At 37.7% G+C, this 16,043-nt stretch overlaps 1 protein-coding gene across 1 annotated transcript in view; it reads left to right on the top strand.

Moving 5' to 3' along the window:
• The window catches only part of METAP2 (methionyl aminopeptidase 2), a 16,467-nt gene extending 1,878 nt beyond the window's left edge, over positions 1-14,589 (top strand). Inside the window, exons 2-10 of the mRNA XM_010013119.1 lie at positions 1,623-1,688; positions 2,028-2,130; positions 6,741-6,902; positions 8,616-8,797; positions 8,882-8,976; positions 9,062-9,158; positions 9,694-9,797; positions 12,255-12,370; positions 13,797-14,589. Of these exons, the coding sequence (XP_010011421.1) occupies positions 1,623-1,688; positions 2,028-2,130; positions 6,741-6,902; positions 8,616-8,797; positions 8,882-8,976; positions 9,062-9,158; positions 9,694-9,797; positions 12,255-12,370; positions 13,797-14,049 (1,178 nt within the window). The 3' untranslated portion in view covers positions 14,050-14,589. The remainder of the gene's footprint in view (positions 1-1,622; positions 1,689-2,027; positions 2,131-6,740; positions 6,903-8,615; positions 8,798-8,881; positions 8,977-9,061; positions 9,159-9,693; positions 9,798-12,254; positions 12,371-13,796) is intronic.
• The last annotated feature ends 1,454 nt before the right edge of the window (positions 14,590-16,043 follow it).

The raw sequence follows: 16,043 nt of genomic DNA, 5'->3' as shown, positions 1-16,043 counted from the left end.
TTTTTTTTTTTCATTACCAGCTAAATAACCTGAAGACAAACAGGGTATTGCTCAGATGCAGTAGTTATGTTTCTGGCAGCACAGTTAGTCTGCAGCAGTCTTCAAGGACATGAAAGTGTAGGCCCAGCTAGTTTGGCTTGCAGTTGGCAGATCTGTGTGCAGTGGTGTATGAAAAATCCCCAATAAGCAGATGGTAACAACAACATTTAAGAAATGCTGTACCTCTTCTTTTTTTTTTTTTTTTTTTTTTTTTTTTTTTCCCCTCCTGTTTAGCCCTAGTGTTAAAAAAAAAAGGCATAATATGACTTGGTGAATGAACTGGAGTCACATCTAACTCATTTCTTGATGAATGGTTTGAGCACAGTTCAAGGTCAAGACAAATGTGGCAAAGTTACCACATTTTAAAGAATTTTCTATGCACTGTTAAGGATTTTTTGTCTGCCTATGGAATATGAATTGATGGAGAATCTGGTAGGCTGGACTATGTTGTAGTTACAAAGTACTTGTGGTTTTTGGGTGGGGTTTTTTTTGTTTTTTTAATTATTTTAACAATTTAAATAAAAATACTTAATGTAAACATGAGCTGTGATGGGGCAGGGGTGAGACATTACTGAAATTTGCCCCAACTGCAGGATTACAGCATTCACCATGGCATAAAAATACAGATAACACTGACCATCATGAGAGGCTTGAAATCTAGGAGCAACCAGTCAGTGTTATGGTCAGGTTTTGTTTTTGTATAAATGAGGAAATACAAGTTTCTGTATAAATGCATTCAAAATGGTAATGCTTTGACCGGATTCCAAAAGTTCGTTCAATTTTACTTTTCGCTTTAGATAAAAATGAATGTTGTAAATGTAGATGACTGGTATTTATCCATTTTGAAATTAGCTTGTATTTAGGTCCAGAAGGTTTAGTTAAATAGTATCACATTAGATAAATACTTCATTGTGTGTAAAGCATTAGATGTAGCCAAATGTGAAATCCACAGTGTTATTGTTAACTCCGAAATGTGATGGTAGCATGGTGTAGACGATTCTTGCTGTGCTCTGTGAAAGCCTCTGCTGGTGCCTCCCACACGCAGTGGTTTTGCTTAGTGCTGGTTGTGACTTTCCCTGTTATCTCCAGATAAAACTTATCCTGACCTGAGTGCTGTCATCTTTACTTGTTTGGGTTTTTTATCTTTTCAGATACATTATCTTTCCAGATAGCTGAAGCATCAGAAGATGGGTTTGCAGCAGTAGTTCCTAGCTTTTTGCTAGCTGTTGTCTAAAACAGTTCTCTCTCGCACCCTCCTCCAACCTCAGGCATCTTACTGGATGAATTGAGAATAGAAGAATTTGAAGTAGGACTTTTTGAAAACTCTTCCCTGAGCTGTTTTTTTATCTGTTTGGTGATATGTTTAAGTCATCAACTTTAGAAAGTATTTTCTTAGATCTGTGTTTGGTATAGGGACTGAAAATGCTAATGGCTTGGTGGCAGCTTCCAGCTGTTGTCTTTTACTCCATTAAATTCTGCCGTGAATGTGTTTCCAAATAGGCCAGATGGTTTTGTGTCTCATTCAGAATTCTTTGGTTCTTTAAGGTTATTTCATGTTCATGTGAGTGCTTTCTTTCCTGTAGATGGAGAGGGTGAAGGAGATGGAGCAACAGGGAAAAAGAAGAAGAAGAAGAAAAAGAAGAAAGGACGTAGGTATCACGCACAAAAATAAAGGCAGACTGCATGAATATTTGGTACAGGCATGTGTAAGTGCTGTTCTTAGCAGTTGAAGCAAATTCTGGGCAGTTTGGGTTCGTAGGCTGTGTCTGGCTGAGTTTTCTTCTTTCTCATATGCCTAAATGCCACCTTGAGCATTGGCCAAATAAAAGTTAAACAAGGGCATTGTGATACAAAGTTGTCTGGTAGAAGCCCAAATTCTAGTAAGGGGATCTTAAGTAACTTGTGTGGTTTAACTTTTATGGTTGAAAAAAGATTCTTAGTATTTTCAATGTACGAGATGTAAAAATTTCTTAAATTATACTCCACAGCTAAGGTGCAGACAGATCCACCTTCTATTCCGGTGTGTGATCTATTTCCCAGCAACGTATTCCCGAAGGGAGAAGAATGTGAATACCCACCAACGCAAGATGGGTGAGTGTTTTAAGCTTAGAAAATAAATGCTGTCATCTGGGTGTGCTGAATTCTAAAACTGTTAATGTACAATTAGATGGACAAAGTGAGTTGGAATGTGATTTTTTTCCTTCTTTTTTTTAAATAACTTTTTAACTGGATCGTTTAAGAGCTTAATGAATAGAAGTCTTCAGGCCAGAAATGTTCCCCTTTCCCTTCCCTTTTAATTAATGTATGGCCTGCATGAACAGAATTGACGTGAAGCAGGGGACCGTGAGACGCAGGGGACCAGCAGGGTTTCAGTAGACAGCTTGTACGGAAAATATAGTCTGAATTAGAACTGAGAGGTTTAAAATTTAGGGAGATGAGACACTGTTATGCAGCATTTTTAAGGGCCATCTAGGTGTCAACTTCTTGTTATTTTTATTGTTAGTATTTTGGTAGAGACATGTCCATCCCGGACTGAGACAGTTTAATTAAAAAGCCTAAGTGGTATATTCTGCACTTTGCATTGCTCTGTTTGTATGACTATACAGTTACTATAACCCAAACTGCTTTTTATAAGTCATAGTGACGTGAGAATAATGTGCAATTTTACTAAACAAGCATCAGCTTCTAGTGGTTTACTGGATCAGGGATCTGCATCCTTATGTTTTCATAGGGTACTAGTATTTCCTTATGCTTTGTTGGGAATTGAGATATACCAGCTTGACTGAGTTTCCTAATTTGTTTTTTCCTACATGAAGTGTTATGGAAGGTCATGCTTGGCAGGGAGCAGACCAGGACATGGAATTAGCTTGAACTGCGTGAAAATTTAAATGGAAAAAAAAAAAAACCACCCCAGGTATTACTGAAAACTTCTCAGGAAATTTAGAATCTAAATTCTGAAAACATAGTATAAACCAAAAGGAGTAGTGGAACTAGATAAACATTTACATTTCTGAAAGCGTTGTTTAGTTTTCAATGACTTTTTTTCCAGAATCAAGTTACTTCAAAACATTTTTTGGTTGATTAAAGTCAATGCCTGTTTGCAAAGTGTAAGCAACATAGTTAAGAGTCTAATACATGCTATAAATTGTATTCACATATTCACAGATTGCATGGTTTCATCTTTGAGATTACAATTTGGGTTTGAGGAGGCCTTTTCTTTTTAATGACTTCTATTTGATCACAAGGTGTGCTTGTATTTTTTTATAAATGACTGCCTTGTTTGTATGTGCAATGTTAGCATGCTAATGAATGATTTTCACAGGGTAGTCTTTGAAGGCTGATCCAGGAGTGGTTCCTTTATTGAGGTGTAAGTGTTTATATGTGCATATGCCATGTTCAAAAGGATGCAATTTAAGCAATCCAGGAAATTAGATTAAACACATTTTAAGCATGTTCATAGTTTATTAACAAATAACACTATTTTTACATGTTACATATCCAGCTATTGAAGATTAAATGTCTTACTCTGGCCTTGCTACTATTCATTTGAAAAGAAAGAAAAAAAAAGGAAGAAAACAGACAAACAAACTAAAAGAAGAGGAGGGGTTGGAAACAAACAACCATATCACCTTTTTTTAGTAGGATTTAAGTGAGACATCTTTTCTGTACTTTTCTGTCTTCCGGCATGGAAGAATATACTCTTCTAAGAAACCTGAAATAGTTTCTTTATATAATTTGCTTAGGCAAATATATGCCTGGTTTTGTTCCTAATTTAAATATTTAAATCTTATGATGCTACTTTAGTATTTCCTAGCATAAGTAGCTACTTAAATTAGCAGCTGATCTGAATGCCAGGATACTTCCTGTTCCGAATAATTGTTTCGTTTGATGTATTGGTGAAGTGGTTTTGTGCTGCTGTTTATTTATGCTGAGGTCAGTAGGGTTTTGTCTTTGACTTTTTTTTTTTTTTTTGAAGAGTTGCATTTTTATTCTTAACTCTTGATGTCACGTGCTTTCTAACATTACCTATTATCAACATAGTGTGTTTTGTGCAGGAAGTTGAACTAGAAGTGGGTATAATTCAGTTTTCAGGGCAAAAAATAGCAGAGAATCAATTCTTCTGTAAAAATCACACTAACAGGTTTTGTATTTTTATATCTCGAGACTTTAGTTTTGTTGGAAGGCTTGCAGTTTTTGCTGAAGACACTTGAATTTGAGATGATATGAAAGGTGGAAAAACTATAGGCAGTATTTTATAATGTGCCAGTTTTGTTGAATTGTGATTAAGGAATTCTTGTCCCTGCCTGCTTGTTTCTGCCCATGTGCTGTTATCTGACTTATATCTGAAATAATCTGGGGGAATTATTTTCTGGAATTGTTGTGTTTGATCACTCAAATCTAGTTTACAGCACAATCCTAAAAAGATTTGTTCTAGACAAAACTAGGGGCTGTAAAAAGATGGGAATAAATGGCTTGGAGCAAGAGGTGAACTTCTTAAGCTTGTATGTGGTAGCCAGCATATTAGGAAAAATATGTCCTTGGGAAAGCTTAGCTCCTGCACCTGTAGGAGGACATGATGTTTGGTGAGACCTTTATCTCATCAGTTGTTTTCTTTCACATCCTGCAGTGCTTAGGCCTCAGCGGGAGTTCTTGTTGCCTCCTTTCGTGAGCTCCCAGGTGGCACTGGTGCAGCTTTGGCAGCAAAATGCTTTTGGTCTGATGTAGTATTTTTAAATGTAGAGGTTATTTTGTCCCCCAGTTGTCTTGCATAGAGTGACTATATGCTGAAATACAGAAGTATAGAGTGAGGACGGCTTCCTGCCAGTTTGCTGGAGTTCGCACTTAAGACTGCGACTGATGGCAGAGCAGCTGCCCAGACTCTGTCAGCAGCTCTTGTTACCAGAGGGTGTTCCCTGCTGGAATCCAGAACAGTCTGAAAGGATCCTTGAGTCTCTTTCCCCACTGTTTTTCTGCAGTACACCTTTTTCATCTTGTTATATGACTGCTGTGCTGGCAGTAATCCAATTCCCAAGTGCAGGAAAATGCTCAGGTATTGTAACCTGTTACCTTTTTATTTTTTTTTTTTTTTAGTGGAATTTTCCAGTGGTAAGGCGTATTTTAAGAATAGCATGTGTGATACTTGCTATTGGAGCAAGAAAACTGCTCAGGAAAGTAAGCATGGGATTTCTCCTTTGCATTTTGTGTTACTTTATCTGAAAAGGAGCAGGAAGTTCATGGGGAAACAAGCAAACGGGTCTCAAGATACTTGGTTCCTCTGGTCATCCTGAGAAAAAATTTATAGACTAGCCTGTTATCCTTCTTTATCTTTTCAGCTCTGCTTTAGGATTGCAGACCTCTGTGTAAATACTTAGTTCAAAATGCAGCAAAATTGCAGGGCATAGTCTGTTGGCTCACTCACACCTGGTTTTGGCTGGGAAGGAAACTTAGAGTTGAGCCAACTTACATATCTATGGAACAGGTAAGTAGCTCACCTGTGGATCTAAAAAAGTGAACGTTTAACTCAGCATTCTCAGCATTCGTTGTTTGCTTAGAGTTAGCTCACATAAAGGTAAAAATCTCTAAATGTGCAAACTTTGGCATCGTTTAGCATCTTTGGTCCATCTTGTCCATCATCCCTTTTGTTTTATGACCCACCTATCAGGATGTACAGCTGTGTATTGTTCTTAGTAGTATTTGTCCTGCTGAGCATGTGTGGAGCTCTTAGAGTTATTCCTAGGTTGTTTTTTCCCCCCCCGTTGTTACAGGGCTTCAACTTCACCATTTAAAGGGTATCTCTAAGAGTAGTCTTTAAATTCTGACAGTTGCTGAAGTGCTTGAATTGTTTGTTAGTTTGCTTTCTTGGAACCTTAGTTGTATGGCTTCTTGCATAATAATAATAATAAAAAAATATACTTAAAACTAATCTTCTACTTAGTCTTGTATCTTCCAAGGAACCAAAATGACTGATACCATCTTGAAACAAATGTTAATTCACCGTACAGCAAATTTAGAAAGTAACTTCCTGGCATGTGTCATAGTTACTATACACTGAGTTAGTTGTTATTATCTAAATATTCTGAGGAGGAGTGAAAGTAACACTGGAACTGCAAGCTCCTAAATTGTAAAGGAGCTTGTTGTGTCTTCTGTCAGTGATAGTTTCCAGGCCAAGTAGCTACCCTACAGTGCAGAGAGTCTTCTCCCTGCAGGAGGAGCACTGTCTGCATGAGTAAGGTTATGTGAAACAGACTTCTTGCCCAAGCAGAGCATGTTGCAGTGTTTTGCCCTGATAAACTCAAGGTAGCATTGCAGGCATTGAAAAGTATTATGCATCCTTCCAGCACGCTGCTTCCCTCGGCTTTTGGGAGGGTTGGGAGATAAGGCTTTTGGAAACAGAAATAGAATAATACGGTTAAATTAAACCAAGTTTAATTTCTATGTATACATGATTTATTTTTATTTTTCAGCAATGTTTTTGACAGGTGTCAGTCTGTGGTAGATTATTTTTTTTCCCCTCCTTTTACAGGCTTTCTTTATTCTGAAAGGAATTATAAATTCTGAAAGTTTTATAAATCAGGATCTTTTCTGTTGCACAGGGGCTTGTAGACCTGACTGAGTAATAAACTCTGCAGGCTTTAGACAGAAGTTGTAATGACTACTGTGATTATTGTAACTTTTCATGACACACTTTATTTATTTTGAAGGCGAACTGCTGCTTGGAGAATAACTAGTGAAGAAAAGAAAGCTCTAGACCAAGCCAGCGAGGAAATCTGGAATGATTTTCGAGAGGCTGCGGAAGCACACAGACAAGTGAGGAAATACGTTATGAGCTGGATAAAACCTGGAATGACAATGATAGAAATCTGGTGAGGACACAGATCTTCTCAAGGACCTCTGCTATAGATTTTATTTCATTCTCCAGAGGGGGAGAGGTTTAGTCTCAATTTCATGTGCTTAATTCACTGTGTCACAAGTGTTGGAGATTTCTATCTGAAGCACCCAACCAGTATCACTAATTATTTCCTTAAAGTTTCCTCTTATATATTCTTAGCTTTACAGGGCCTGGGGATCATACTGAATTTCAAACTAAGCTTTCAGTCATGCTCACGTACTTTGAGCATATGCTTGATTTGTAATGCTCAGTGCCTTGGCTAGTCTTGCACATGCTGCAGTGCTGAGAGAAGTAGCAATAGCGCTAGCAAATGTCCTGGCTTCTGCCAGAATTGTCAGGACAATGCGGTGTGGATGAGCGATGCAGGTGCAGTCTGCCTGGGGGTGGGCAAAGAGGCATAAAAATGGTACGGCTGTGTACTCGGTCTGGGACAGGAAGATTTTGTCTATATTTAGTCTTCACGAACTGATATTTCTGGAGAAACACAATGTTTCTTGTTATCCTCAGTTGATGAGAAATAACTGAGCAAATGGATTAAAATAAACATTAGTTAAGGTAAAGTTTTAAAGAAATAATTAGCCTGGACTGATTCTCTTGATTCTTCCAACTATTCCTTTTTCCATGCTTTAGTTTGTCTAGAGTAAATGTCTGCTGTCCAAGTACTGCACTGATCCAGGACAGTTTAGCTTCCAAAATCAGGTGCTTTCAGACTGATATGACTGAGGACTGTGCAGACTAGAGTTAGGATAGTAAGAGAGCAAACCAGAGCTGTGCTAACTGTGTGAGGATAATGGAAAGAAGTAATATACCATCAGGGAAAGTGGAAGAAAGACAGCTGCCTTAATAACCACTAGTCTGGCTGAAACAAACCTGTCATACTGAATTACACAGCTTGACTGTTACAGTTATAAGCAATAATTTTCTCAAAACATGACTTTTCTTCCTAAAGTGCCTCAGGCTATGGAGACTTGCCTATTAAAATACACTCTCTTCTTTTCCCAGATTGCTCTGAGTGAACAGCTTTCTTAAATACAACCCGAGTGTGGTGCACTGGTGTGCACTGCAGTTTACAGCATTCACTGCCACTATGGGAGTGCGCACCAGTGGACATGGATCTGTAGCTTGCCAGTAGCTAACACCTTGAGAGAAGACAAAAATCAAGAACAAACCCTAGTCTCATCAGCTTTTATTTTATCACAGTTATCACTTAAATTAAAAACAAACAAAAAAATACTACTGTCCTCCTTTAGTTGGAAACTTTTTTAATAAATGAGAGGCCTATATTATTGCCTTCCCCCCTCCCTTAAATCCCAGTAATTGTTAAGAATGTATTTAATTTCCCTAAACTTCAGTTGTATAACCTCTGCTGCTCAGGAAGAATGGGTTAAATGTAGCTTGTAAAGGATGGATATTTTAAATTTAGAGTAAAAACACTAGTGAAGTACTCAGTTTTGCTAAAGAAGGTGTAGAAGAAACAGCACAAAGAACTGAAGATTGTTATGTTGTATTTATCTCTTACAGTCTAGGTCTTCTAATTAACACACAAATAGTTTAAGATTTCGCATTGAAACATTTGCTTGCATATTTTTCTAAGGTTTTGCTCTTGCATTGATTTCATGTCTTAATAAAAAATATTAATGACAACTGTTATGTTCTTTTTTCCTTCTCTCTCTCCTCTGCCTTTTAGTGAAAAACTAGAAGACTGCTCACGTAAGCTGATAAAGGAAAATGGTTTAAATGCAGGTCTTGCATTTCCTACTGGGTGCTCTCTGAATAATTGTGCTGCCCACTACACTCCTAATGCTGGTGATCCAACAGTCCTGCAGTATGATGATATTTGCAAAATAGATTTTGGAACACATATTAGTGGTTAGTTTTCATTTATGAATTAAAACTATGAGAACATTCTTCAGAGCAAAGGCTGTGATGCTAATTAACTTCTGCTCATTTCAGGTCGTATTATTGACTGTGCTTTTACAGTCACATTCAATCCAAAATATGACAGACTATTAGAAGCTGTAAAGGATGCCACAAATACTGGAATAAAGGTATGAGCATTATGCAAGTCATTTACCAAGTCTTTGTAGTAAACTCTGCAATTATTTTCCATTTATATTTGCACTTCATTTTCAGTGTGCTGGAATAGATGTACGCCTCTGTGATGTGGGGGAGGCCATACAAGAAGTTATGGAGTCTTATGAGGTTGAAATTGATGGCAAAACATACCAAGGCAAGTTCTTTTCTGTATATAAGGGTAGTTGTTCTTAGAGAGAGAGAGTGTGTGTGTGTGTGTGTGTGTATATTCAGTATTTGTACAAATACTGAATTATTTGTACCACATTGAAAAGAACTCAATACTAGAAGTAAATATGGGTCTTACATAAATACATGTTTCTGCTGGCTTGAAATATTCCTCTGGTGAAATATTCTTGGCTTATCCTTCCAAGTATTTTATATTCAACAATAAGATGATGGCTAAACAACTGTTTCAGGATGATCTGATACCTGCTGTTTGGTTTTATTAATAAACCTTTGCTACTGTTGGAGTTGCTAGTCTTTAATATCAAGGTTTTGATACAGCGTATGAAACTAACTTGTGTCTTGGCTGGAATTTGTACGAGATGCATGGATAGTTTTGTGTTTAGCTCCTCTGCAGTATGATGAGTCACTCTCGTACATTCAGTATGGGCTAACAAACCAAATTGCCTTAAAAGGTTTAGCATTTCTTAGGAAATTGCCTGTAATATTAATGTTTTCTTTAAAAGTGAAACCAATTCGGAATTTGAATGGACACTCCATTGGACCATATAGGATACATGCTGGAAAAACGGTGCCCATTGTGAAAGGAGGAGAAGCCACAAGAATGGAGGTAAATGAAGTTCTTAAATCTTAAAATTTCCCCAACTGTCACTGAAAAATATTTCCTGTGCACTCCTAATGTGTAGTATTTGTAATCCTAGTGGATAATAGCAGTAGAGGAAAACTGTGCTGTACTTTGTAGTGTTCTTTTAAAGGAGGGATCACTCTTACTCTGTGTAGCTTCTCCATTTAGCCCTGGAGTGTGTTGATATCTAGAGCTTTCTAAAATGGAAGCATCGGAACTCTGCTATTTAAAAAACAAACCACCAAACAACAAATAAACCCTTGAACTTAAAATGGCCTCAGTGATGCTTAAACTCTTGCATATTTATTTCTCAGTATGTATACATTTCTTAAATATAGTGTTGGAATGTTGCACTTAGGAACAGGGAAAAGGACAGGAACTGAGATTTTGAGGTAACCTTGAGGGACAGGGTTTTCCTGAAAGGTGTTTGGACTTGCCAGTCATTCACATTTTCCTTGTTTGTTCACTCTGTAATTAAAAAAAACCCAAACAAACACTACCACCACCTGCCCCACAAAACCCAAAACAATCTTTTCTTGCTCAGGTAATTCTTGAGAAATATCTCAGTAGTGTAGTAGCTCTGGATGACTCTTCCCAAGTACGGTTAGATATAATACCTTTCTTGAAAAGCTTCCACTGCAAATTTTCTCTGCAGATACAAGATAATTAAGCATATTTGTATTTAACGTGAGAGGCTAAATGAAAGATGTTGTTTGGATAGCATTTTGGAGCAGAGGAAGAGAAATTGCTGTTCATGATGTGACAAGCTACCAATTGGAGAGATAGTGTTAAAATATGTAACTTGAGATTTAGCCACCATTTTGCTGTAAGCTTGTGTTCTAACAAGATAAGCCAATTTAAAAGATTGGTAATGAGATAAGAAGATTTAATTTCATTCTAAACCTGATCACTGATCAGCAGTGATTGTTTGTAAGCCTATCAGAGTAACTTAGACTTGTAAGGGCTGAATAGGGATAGGTGTGATCTGGACTCTTTTTTGAGGTAGGCTAACTCTCATCGCCCAAAACTTGTGTCATAATTGTTGATCACCTTAATGATGTGAGCAAAAAGTTTTCATTATCCTCTTATCAATAGGAGTGTGCAAAGGGATTAAAGAGTATTGGAAAAGAAAGGTAGAAAAAGCATGTGTGCCCTTCATGTTTCAGGTTAGTGAATGGTTAGGTCATGTATATCATCCATCATCAGTATATTACTAGTACAAAACTTAAGTGTTCTCTAAGCAAATCTTATTTAAAGATTGCAGAGCTTTAGTTTGTTTTAATTGAATATCCAGACACTGCGGAGAAGACTTTTTTTAATTCCTTCAGCTTCTGTAGGTTACTTGGGACACAATCCTGCATCATTAAAGACATTGAGTTTTGCAGGTGAAGAACGTGGAGCATAGCCAAGCTCTTACTGTGCTATGCTAATTATAGTATCAAACTGCAAGCCAATGAGTGTTTTGTGACTGAGAGAAGTACAGCCTCTGACGATCCTTATTCTGAAAAAGTGGGTGTAAAGTGCTGGTTTTTTTGTGGCATTGCGTGGGGATTTTTGTGGCTTTGTATTTTTTCTTTTTAAAATGAAATCAGTTGAATATGCATGGAAATCTTTAGGAGTTTTTCTTGAATTTGAAGCCTGTGTTACTGCTTTCCATATGGCTGCTTCTTTTTGGGTTGTGACTTTCAATGTGGCTTAATAAACTGAAAAATCCAGCTCCTGCTGCCCATTAATGTTTGATGCTCTGTCTATCCTGTTAAGTCCTTCTCACCATCCTACCATTAGGGATATGTGAATGCACTTAGAAGAAATGAGTTCATATAATGGCTTTTTGGCATGATCTTGGCTAGAATTTTGGTAATGCCCTTGTAGATATAGATTACCTTCATTTCTTGGAGAACTCCATCTTGTGGAGTGGAAATGAGCAGGTTAAGGGTTTATACTAGCAGCTGTAACCAGAAAATTCTTGCAGAAATTGGGCAGAAAGTTCTTCAGTGCAGTAAGTCTCTGTAATCAACATCTATTTGCTATGTCTAAACTATACATTTCTTAGGACTTCTACCTGAATAGCCAAGGAGAACTACTTCCAGCTAGCAAATGTTTTGCAGCAGACTCTAGTTTCCTAGCTGTTGGATGTATTATCTTGGACAGCGTTTTAACTGCAGTGACTTTGAGAAACTGTGACTAGAAACAAGGTGATATTTATGTCTTGAAACAGATAAAATGGTACTAACATAAACAGCTGCTGATTTGGAGATGTCTGTAACCTCACTGTGTGAAATCTCCATATTGAATTTTCTTCTACATTGATTTGATGATTGAATCTATTCCTGTTCAGTGACTTGTATTCGGAAGTTGTTACACTGAAATGGTTATATCAGAATGGCCCAGTGTTACTTATTTTCATATTGCGATGTTACCTGTTTGTTTTTTCTTTCCTAGGAAGGTGAAGTATATGCTATAGAAACCTTTGGTAGCACGGGAAAAGGCGTTGTTCATGATGATATGGAGTGTTCTCATTATATGAAGAACTTTGATGTTGGGCACGTGCCAATAAGGTTGGATCTTGTTGCTGTATTCTGCTAGAGCTATCACCCTCTTAAGTGTCAAATTTGATACAATGCAGGTTCTTCACTAATTAATAAGGCTGTCAGAGGACTCAAAGGGTGGTGTTAGCAATGTTCTTGTTATGAAATATAGAATCATAGAATACTTAGGGTTGGAAAGGACCTTAAGATCATCTGGTTCCAACCTCCCTGCCATGAGCAGGGATACCTCGCACTGGACCATGTCACCCAAGGCCCTCTCCAGCCTGGCCTTGAACACTGCCAGGGATGGAGCATTTATCACTTCTTTGGGGTTCCTTATATCTAACCTGAACTTCCACTGTTTAAATTTGAACCCATTACCCCTTGTCCTGTCACTACAGTCCCTGAGGAAGAGCCCCTCCCTGGTATCCTTGTAGGCTCCCTTGTGCTCTAATTGGAATAATTCCATATTGTTACAGATTTACAAAGAATCTGGAAATTAAGAAAATACATTATTTTGTCTTCAGAAATATAGATGTTTTTTTAACAATCTTCCCATCATTACTAAATTTTATGAATAATAATGTTATGTTTGTATATTAGTCTATATATTAAGCATATATATTTTTAAATCAATATCTGTATTATGGTTGTATGCCACGATCTTTGTCTTAGTGCTGTTCTCAGAATGTATCAGGCTATTCATGTCACCTCTTTTGCTTGTAAGGATTTTTTTGTGTGTGTTTGCTCTAAAATAGAATAGATTATTCATTTTCAGTTCTCACTGGTTTTGCATTTTGGCATTTCTATGAACACAACACATTTTCTGAAGTGAAGACTATTAATGGTTAGAAACATCGCAGGCAGACATGTTTTTCCAAATAGTTCTGTTTTGTTTCCATAGAGCAATCTTAAGTAATATTAAAAAGGAAAGGGGGGGAAGAAGTAGTCTAAATCTCTAATTTTTATGCTTCTGTATTGCAAGAAGTACAAGTAAAAAGCTTAGGCGAGTACTTCAGCAGTAAAACTTCAGTGTTTTAAACTGCCAAGTTTATGCCTAAATCAGTTCAGATTAAGTGCTCTGGATCAAGAAAAATTCTGTTTTTCTTTGTAAAATAAATCATCCTTTTATTATTTAAGAGAATAATTAATTCCTGTCACTGCATTTAGTTTTGCTTGCGTGGTTAGATGAGATGTTCACGTCTCCCTTCCCTGTTTGTAATAGATGGCCAGGGCGTTTGGCAGCATTCAGGTTTGTTTTGAAGGATATCTTTTTGCAGGAGGAGAATGCACTTTCTTTTGTGAACAGAGCACCTGATTGATGTAGAAAGACATCCTGTGACTAGGCACTCTTAAAATACCTTGAAATCTGACCCCTTTCTTAATTGGTGTGTTCTGTTTCTGCTATGAATGCTGGGGCTCTCTCTTCTCAAACATGTTCTTCTCTTTTCTTCAGGCTTCCAAGAGCAAAACACTTGCTAAATGTTATCAATGAAAACTTTGGTACTCTTGCCTTCTGCCGCAGATGGCTTGACCGTCTGGGGGAGAGTAAATACCTAATGGCATTGAAGAACCTGTGCGACTTGGGAATAGTGGATCCATATCCTCCCCTATGTGACATCAAAGGATCGTACACAGCACAGTTTGAGCATACTATATTGCTGCGCCCAACGTGCAAGGAGGTTGTCAGCAGAGGGGACGACTACTAACCTCAAAGCCACCTCAGCACCTTAATACTCTAGGCTTTGTTGGAACATACTATACCAGAATTAATTTGCAACATATTGTCTGTTTTAACAGTGGACTGATGTAATACTTTCCGTATTTGGGAAGGAAGGAATTTAATCAAAGGCAAGTCTTCTAATGTAACTAACCAAGGAAAAAGCTTTCAGGCCTTTAGAAATATTTCAGAAGTTACTCATTTTTTCTGTTCAGGGAAACACGTGCTATGAAGTTCAATTTTTAGTTTGGAATGAGTTATACATTTTGTTTTGAACATTTATGAGAAAAGATGCTTTTCAGATATTTATATTACCATATTCCTACTTGAATGCTTTGAATGACTACACCTGATTTCTGCACCCAGGTCCTCTATGATATTGCCTTTTAAACTTCCTGGAATCCATTTTGTAAAAAATAAAGACAAATTTTCAGATCTAAAAAAAAAATAACACTTTTTAGAAGTCTGGTTATGATTCTGGTCAGGAGTCTGCTGGGAAACTGCTCTATTAAATATTTTACAAACTTGATTTGCCATTTCTTCTCTTGAGACTGGACCTGTCTTACCCTTAGTATGACACTTGGCCTTTCAGTGCTTGTTCAAACAGTCTGTCATACAGGGCAAGAAGTTGTCAACTCTTTGCCAGGCAGATTGTGACAACATCAGTAGAGATGTGTGGTATGGTTTGAGTGTGCCAGTCTTCAGTTTATATGTCAGCCGTGTTAGAACATATCAAAGACATTTGGTCTCTGCTGTTACCAGCAACATGCAACTTTGGACTGAAGTCAGTGTGAATATTCGTATCTCTCCCTACTTATTCTTTGCTGTTGGAATGCCCTCTTGAATGGAGTAAAATTTTCCTTCATGTGATTCCCAGTCTCCTTAAAGTTCACATTTGACTGGACGAGTTGTGGGGACAAGGAAAACATGAATTTATTTTGGGGTATTAGAAGTTCTTCCATACAGGCAAACTAACCTGGAGTATTTGATGTTTTCCTGATGTAAGATGTCATTCATTATCTGCCTTCCTGCTGCAGTGAACCTGTCTGTTGAATCTCAATTGTAAGGGTAAATTGAATGCTATGGCTCTTCAGGCCTGATTGCGGTATGTCTTCCAGTGCTGTATATTTACCTCATGACTTGCCTATTAAAATTTTACATAGTGACTAGTAACAAAAAAGACAGCTCCTTCAGTAGGACAGCAGCAGTGCCTTAAACGTAACTGCTTACAGAGACACTTCACCTGCTTCTCTATACTGACAGTCTATGTTTATTTATAGAGTTCGTATTAATTTAGAAGTATCAGTTCCTTCCCTCTCTGTCTTTGCGTGAAAGCTGCCTTTTTGTCCTTTAAAACTCAAGTATGTGAGCCACAGTTTAAGAGGGGAGCAGTGTCATGTGCTGCCTGCAGTTTAAAAATGATAGTCACTAGTGGTTTTGTTCCCCTGATTGCAAGTGTTTAAACTAAGTACTGCTTAAACTTGTAGAAATGGCTGAAATGGGATACTGAAATGTGTATTTCTGTTGCTGTTTGAGAGTCTTGGCATCCCAGCAATGTATTTTCAGTAATGTATGCAGCTGTGTGGGCATGTGTGTCTCAGCTTCCAAACAAACAGTAGCTGGTGTACACACTTCCACATGGCAGAGCGAAAACTGGCACTTGAAAGGATGGGAGGTGTAGAGGGTTGCTTGGTACCTCAGCTGCTGCTGTTTTTATTGATGCTAACAGGACTGTACTGCTGATGCACTTTTGGACTTGGTAGGAGCAGGTTCTGGCAGAATGGATGGCTTCCAGCTCACTGCTTGTTCTTCTAACAAGCCTGGTTGTGACAAGTTCTGCTAGGGACAAGTAAGACAAATCTGCTTCAGTTCTTAGCCTCTCACCTGCTAATTCCAGACTTTTCTCTCTAGAAAGATGGTCTGTTAGCAGCTCAGTGGCACTTGATGCTGTTCATACACTTTAAGGCTTTTCAATCTTTGCTG

Source organism: Nestor notabilis, unplaced genomic scaffold, assembly GCF_000696875.1.
Source record: "Nestor notabilis isolate BGI_N333 unplaced genomic scaffold, ASM69687v1 scaffold23794, whole genome shotgun sequence".
Lineage (NCBI taxonomy): Eukaryota > Metazoa > Chordata > Aves > Psittaciformes > Psittacidae > Nestor > Nestor notabilis.
Note: the sequence above shows the minus strand (reverse complement) of the source record. Positions and strands in the feature narration are given on the sequence as shown.